The sequence below is a fragment of the Penaeus chinensis genome, chromosome 9, assembly GCF_019202785.1.
Source record: "Penaeus chinensis breed Huanghai No. 1 chromosome 9, ASM1920278v2, whole genome shotgun sequence".
Classification (NCBI taxonomy): Eukaryota; Metazoa; Arthropoda; class Malacostraca; order Decapoda; family Penaeidae; genus Penaeus; species Penaeus chinensis.
Genome location: NC_061827.1, coordinates 36,130,651 through 36,138,150, shown reverse-complemented (window position 1 = coordinate 36,138,150; position 7,500 = coordinate 36,130,651). Strand labels below are relative to the sequence as shown.

The window sequence follows — 7,500 nt, the reverse complement described above, 5'->3', positions numbered from 1 at the left end:
TTTGTACAAAGGTAGCAATAGACTGATTTTGTAGTATTAGCTGATATATTTCTTTAGAATATGTGATAAAATTATTGCAGAATTATTTGACAAAATAGACTAGATTTGCAGTCTAGGATAAAACTTTAAAATGTGTAAGTTTGTTGAGATTTCTTGGATTACACTTCAGCTTCAATCTGCATATGACTTGACTTAAGAAAAAAAGAAAAAGAGGTAAGGACCTCAAAAAAATAGGAAATTAGAGTTTATTGTGCACATTTGTATTGGAATTTCACCTAAACTTCATGTCTGTCTATGAATTGCACATTTATATACACCATTTAGAGCTGTTGTGCATCACCACCCACTGAGTCATGAGTCAAATCAAGGTACATATAAGACAGCACCACTTCCATTTAGCCAATTGAACCCAAAAATGAAATTGACCTTTTTCCTTAGAGTGTTCCTATGGCTGTTTAAAATATGTAAAAAAGAGTGGGATTTTAGTTTTGCTTCTAGTTATTACGATAATATTGAGTAAATTATTCAAATGATTATGTATCTAGCTTTATCTATATCTGAGTGTAATGATTATCATTATTATTATTATTATTATTATTATTATTATTATTATTATTATTATTATTATTATTATTATTATTATTATTATTATTATTACTATTACTATTACTATTACTATTACTATTACTATTACTCTTATTATTATCATCATCATCATCATCATCATCATCATCATCATCATCATCATCATCATCATCATCATCATCATCATCATCATCATCATCATCATCATCATCATCATCATTATTATTATTACTATTGTTACTATTATTATTGTTGTTGTTATAATAATAATAATAGTACAAATAATAATAATGATAATTATTATTATTATTATTATTATTATTATTATTATTATTATTATTATTATTATAATTGTTATTATTATTATTATTGTTATTATTATTGTTATTATTATTATTATTATTATTATTATTATTATTATTATTATTATTATTATTATTATTATTATTATTATTATTATTATTATTATTGTAATCATCATCATTATCATTACTGTAATTATTATCATTTTAACAAAATTACAATACTAGTAGTAATAGCCAGAAAAACTGGAGTGAGCAGGGAGGTCTAGTAATTGACTTCTTTGTGACTAAACATTTGTTGAGCCATCTATGTGTAAACAAAATGAATAAACTAAAATTACAGTAGACAGAGCATGTATAATCTTACCAGCAGAGTGTAAAATATTTCAGAATCCTTTTAGGAGGATCCAAGTAGGAATTGAGGCTTTAAGCCCATTATTCAGGGGTGTATTTCCTCACTGGCCACAACCAAGGTCGTACAAGGAAACAAATTATATATGCCTCGGCCATACATAGCATAGATACCTGCCACCTTGAATTTAGGTTTTGTTTGCCATTATATAATCATATGTTGTTTGTTGTGAGTGGGTAACTAAGGAGGCTGTAGATTTCAAAAGATTATGAAGAAATACAGGAAAATATTGTATAGCAATTTCAGTGTAGTACTTCATGTTAGATTTTTTTTCTTTTTGATGGTTATACTTGTATTGTGCAGGTCATTTTATAAGCAAAGAGTCATTTAAGGAATCAACAAGTGAAAAAGGATTGCTAACTCATGATCTAAAGTGATATACTGCTTAACCAATTGCCGCTGGGGAAAATGAATAAAAAATGGGGAAAATGCTGTGCTCATTTTTTATATTTTTGTCAAATGTCTCTGCCTTATCTGATTTCATCTTTCCTTGAATTGGCGGGAAAATGTATTTTTTACTAGTGCTATGAATATTGATGGTGTTATTTTTATTATAAACATTATAATTACTATAATGTTATAAACAATAGTAATAACAAAATAAGATAATGTAAAATATTATCGTAAATTAAAGAAAAGGGTAAACGGGCGAGACAGGTAGTACTCATAATTGGATCATTAGTGATTTAGTACAAGTGTAGCCATCTATGTGTAAAACCAATTAAACAAGTAAATTCACAATGGGCATGGCACGGATACGAGACATGCCCGTCGCAAAAGGGTTTATGCATGTTATATGTTATATAATTTTTAAGATTAATGTTATTATTATTACTATTATTATTTATAGACTATTTTTATTTAATGTTTATTTATTGATTTATTTATTTTATTTTATGTTAATTTTAGAAAGAAAACAAATATTTAGAATTTTATTGTTGTTAATGTTTGATAATTATTACTTGCAGGAGAAGGAAAGTCCAGATGGGCACAACGTAGCTTGCATTATGACGCTCCCACCATTCCAGAGAAAAGGCTATGGGAAACTCCTTATAGCTTTCAGGTATGTTTATAATGGTTTAAATTGTGCTGTAGAAATATTAAGAACAGTTTTTAATCACTGAATAATATATACATTTTTGGGGGGCAATGCACATAGATGAATAGTAATGTTTTGGAGCTACATAGTATGCACTCTGCCTCCCCTTTAGCTAACATAGCCTAATATTATCTAACAAACACACACTATTTAGGCTATAGCAGAATTGAGTGCCCATTACTTATTTTAAATATTGTGGCTGATATTAATTCATTAACTTGAAAAAAATTGGCTTGAGAGGCGAATGACATAAACATATTGTTATGGGAAAAATTGGGTGAGGACCAGGAAGACAGGAACTTGCCATCTTGAAAATTTCAGCTGAAGGGTCGGGTGACTGGAATGACTTGCCATGATTTCACCATGCTCTTGTAGGGTGACTAGACTTTGTGGGCATCTAGGAAGGGGCTCTTTCATTATATCCAATGATAAATGTGTGTGGAATGTCCATGAACTATGACTGGAAGAGTGCCAGCTCCAGGGAGGACCCTGCTCATGAACCTAATTCTGCCTGGCATGACCGGTGTCACAGATTGTATACAGAAAATTTAACATTATGAAAAGATAAAAAAAATGATGCAAATAGGATAATGTTACTTATTGTTAGTATTATTGTAATGAGTTATGGACCACCTAGAGAAATGATATAGAGTTTGTGCACAGAAAACAATCTTTTACTATCTGGATAAAGCAAATCAAATGACAGATATCGACATTGGAAAATGTCAAAATGATGCAAATAAGATAATGTTACTTATTTCTATTATTATTGTAATGAGTTATGGACCACCTAGAGAACTGTTATAGAGTCTGTGCACAGAAAACAATCTTTTACTATCTGGATAAAGCAAATCAAATGACAGATATAGACATTGGAAAATGTCAAAATGCTTATGCAGAAAAAGAGAAAATAACATTGCAAAGGGAGGCATGGAGTCCTTTAACCTGCACATCTGTCAGAGTGGCCAGTCAAGTAAACCTAATGCCTGTATTTTGGGCCATGTGTGGGCAGTGAAGCATACAAGGGGTCAAATATTCTATAATCATTATAAAGGCAAGAGGTATATATAATTAGATATATAAGATATCTGATTAAATATATAGTTACCTGATATATAGTTAAATCTGTAAAATATATCTTGCTTATCCATTTGCAGTTATGAGCTCAGCAAGCTAGAAGGAGTTGTGGGGAGCCCTGAGAAGCCTCTGTCTGATCTTGGAAAGCTTTCCTACCGATCATACTGGACCTGGGTACTTTTAGAGATTCTACGAGATTTTAAAGGCACGCTGTCCATCAAAGATCTCAGGTAAGTGGAAAGAAGAGAATGTTTGGCTAAAAAATTGAAATTTAAAAAGTTAGGTTGAATTTAACTTTGGATGATTTAATGGATACTCTTAAGTTTTTGATTATGAAATGACATATTTTAACAGAAATGATAGAATAGTTGAATAATGTCTTAAGTACTAGGATTATTTTAGAGTCGGAAATGTGTATAATTAGTAAAGATGCAGAATTGACAGTATTGATATTTTTGATAATTATTTTTATTTGGCTAGGTAATAAAGCAAATGCTGTTAAGGACTAGTAGTGATGTTATGTTACAGATAATAAAATTTAGATATCATTAAAATCCACAGCCAGATGACCAGCATCACACAGCAAGACATAATTTCCACGCTGCAGAGCATCAATCTAGTAAAGTACTGGAAGGGTCAACATGTTATATGTGTCACACCAAAACTTGTGGAGGAATACATTAATTCAGCCCAGTTCAAACGTCCAAGACTAACAGTAGATCCTTCCCTTCTGAGGTACGTTCTTGAATGTTGTGTGTGAACAAGGGTGGAACCAGTAATGTGTATGAAGATTAGAGTGAAATGCAACTATATTGATTATTCCTTCCCTATTGTGGCTATGTTTTTGTAATATTTGTTCTTTTCTTTATTGTGAGATGTCCAAAAGGTCAGAGATTGAAGAATTAACATAGTACCTTGTGGAATTATACATAATGAGAAAATTCCAGGTTTATGGGTAAAATCCTGGAGTAATAGATCAGATTATTGGTAGATAAAAATTGTGTTGTGCATGTAATGTACAACACCTGTTAAAAAAGAGTTATTTTCTTTAAACTGATAAAGATAAATGGCTTATGAGATAACCAGTTTTCTGTTTCAGAATTATCAGGGTTCATGTATTCATTTACTTCAGAATTGTTGGTAGATTTCTGATATGTTCACAAACAAGATTGCAAAGCCACATGTGGTTCCTTCACAAGTTAAGAGAGAAATTAAGTGGATATTTTTGTAGGTTCATCAACCTTGAATGGATCGGATAGTCAGTAGGAAAAATATCTGTAATACTTAATGGTTGGAGGGATTGATTGTATTGGATTGTAAGTAAATACAGAAGGATCATACAATAATATTCTGCTTCATGGAACTGATTGTTGAGTACCACTTTGTACATAGTAAAGAGAGAAAACCTGCTGATAAAAGAAAATAAATATATATAGAATGGATAAGGGGAACAGATAAAAATTTATTATTTACAAAATTATAAAATGTGTTATCATAATAATTAGTAATCTGGTAGGCAGTAAAACAGTATGATGTATTGCCACATGATTTAGTAATCTGGTAAGCAAGAAAATAGTAAGAGGTATTTCCATATGGATTATAAAGCTGGTAGGCATCAAGAATGATTCATACGTATTATTTGCTGGATATAATGTGAAAATTATTGATATTTTTTTTTGTTTCATCATTCCAGATGGTCGCCACCCAAGAGACAACAAAACCAGAGGAAAAAGTAGAAGTCACACGTTATTTTCCTTCCCATCATGTAAAGTTTACATGGATGCAATTGGACATAGTTTTATTTGAGGTGAAATATTGTACAGTATATATGAGTATGTACCAGTAGGTGTTTATTTCCAGTGTATGATGAATAGGATAATACAATTTTACATAAAGAAGGGTGGCATTGTTTAAATTTCCTTAGGAACATTTCATTATGATATTGATGGCTTTCAGATAACAATGTAATTCCTATTCTAAAGAAAAATATTTGTTTTGTTTAATGAGAGTTAAAAAATGACCAGTTTAAGCATATATTTTGAGTATATTAAACTGATTTATAAGCAGATATTTCACGTATTTGGCATATCATTAGAAAATATAAATGCTTACTGCTAATATTTCATATCATAATGATATGATAAGTAAGGATAAAGGTTGCTGTAATATTTCCATTTTCATTTGGATATTTCATTTGAAACAGAAATGTGAAAATATTTACATTTTCCCTTCAGCTTTTAAGGAGAAAAAGCATGGAAGAAAATGGTTGGTTGGCCAAACAAGGCTGTTACAAAAATATTAGTACAATTAATTGTTATCATAAGAAGTAAAGAGAATACCCAGTAACATAGATTTATCTTTTGACTTCTAATGTTAACAAAAGTAAAGGTAGTTCTGAGGATTTTTTTTTATTCATGAATTTTATAATCTGCTATTATGAATGGTTCCTTTTATTTGTCAAGAAAAAAAAAATGTATATAGAGCTCAAATAAAAGTTCCAAATTACTTTCTGCAAATTTTGATACAGTTTTAGTTTCCTTAAACTTTAACAAACCGTTTATTCAAAGACTTATCCATCAAATACTGCATGTTTGTTCCATAAAGGTTCATAGGTCATGTCTTTAAGGTACAGTCAAAAGAATTTACCTTAATGAAAAAAAAAAAATATGTTTGTGTAATAATATTGAAATGTTGTTGCTCTGCATTTTCTTCTCTGAATTAAGTATTATGTAACTTTTTCAGCTGTTAATTTCTCTAATGGTATACAACAATAGCATTCTCTTTATAGTATAATTTACTAAATTCTTGTTCATATACTGACAGTGAGTATATTACATTATTCCCTATTGGTAAATAAGATATTCTTGACTATCAGCATGACAGTAAACTGCTTTTATTAAAAAATTACATGGTGGTTTAACCCATTGCTGACTGGCATGGCATGTATGTACATACCACGCCCAATGTGAATTTACTTGTTTAATTGTTTTTACTCATAGATGGATACACTTGTACTAACTCAACAATAAGCCAATTACGAGTATTGCCTGTCTCACCCATTTACCCTTTTCTTTTATTTACAAAAATATTTTATGTTATCTTATTTTGTTGTTACTAATGTTTATAACATTATAGTAATTATAATGTTTATAATAAAAATAACACTGTCAATATTCATAGCACTAGTAAAAAATACTTTTACCCCGCCAATTCAAGGAAAGGTGAAATCAGGTAAGACCACAAGGTTTACTAATTGACTCCTTTTTGGCTAAACACTAGCAGAGCCATCTATGTGCAGAGACATTTCACACAAATATAAAAAATGAGCACAGCATTTTCCCCATTGTTTAATCATTTTTCCGGCGGCATGTGGTTAAAATTTTATAACTGTATATATGTACAGTATGTTTGTATGTAAGTATGCATTATACACATACACATATACAGACAGAGACAGCAGATCTTTCTAGCTAACTAGAAGTAACAGGCTCGTAAAGGTTGCTTGCCTTGTTAAACTCTTTATACCTTTATACCTGTTGAAAGTTTAATTGAAGAGAGAACATTCATAAATGAATGGTCATATCAGTTGTAATTCTAATTCACTTTCCTTTCTTATAATGTTGAGCAGAAGACATTCTATTATTTCTAGGAATTAATCATCTTTCTAGATATATGTAGGTTATCTTGAATTGGCTGCACATATATAATTTGGTATTTATGTATCAAATACTAAGTTATTTCAGTTATATGTGATATGTATTGCTTATTGATTTATTATTATTATTATTATTATTATTATTATTATTATTATTATTATTGTTCTTATTCTTATTCATATTCTTATTATTATTACTGTTATTACTATTATTATTATTATTATTATTTTTTTTTTTTTTGTTATTATTATGTTTTTATTATTATTATTATTATTATTATTATTATTATTATTATTATTATTATTATTATTATTATTATTATTATTATTATTATTATTATTATTCTCATTATTATTATTATTGTCATTG

The 7,500-nt window shown here is 29.1% G+C and overlaps 1 protein-coding gene across 1 annotated transcript in view; it reads left to right on the top strand.

Annotated features, from left to right (window-relative positions):
• LOC125029109 (histone acetyltransferase KAT8-like) overlaps positions 1 to 5,981 on the top strand; it is a 15,976-nt gene extending 9,995 nt beyond the window's left edge. Inside the window, exons 6-9 of the mRNA XM_047618896.1 lie at positions 2,268 to 2,362; positions 3,556 to 3,705; positions 4,037 to 4,210; positions 5,169 to 5,981. Coding sequence (XP_047474852.1) covers positions 2,268 to 2,362; positions 3,556 to 3,705; positions 4,037 to 4,210; positions 5,169 to 5,211 — 462 coding nt within the window. The 3' untranslated portion in view covers positions 5,212 to 5,981. The remainder of the gene's footprint in view (positions 1 to 2,267; positions 2,363 to 3,555; positions 3,706 to 4,036; positions 4,211 to 5,168) is intronic.
• Positions 5,982 to 7,500: the final 1,519 nt, after the last annotated feature.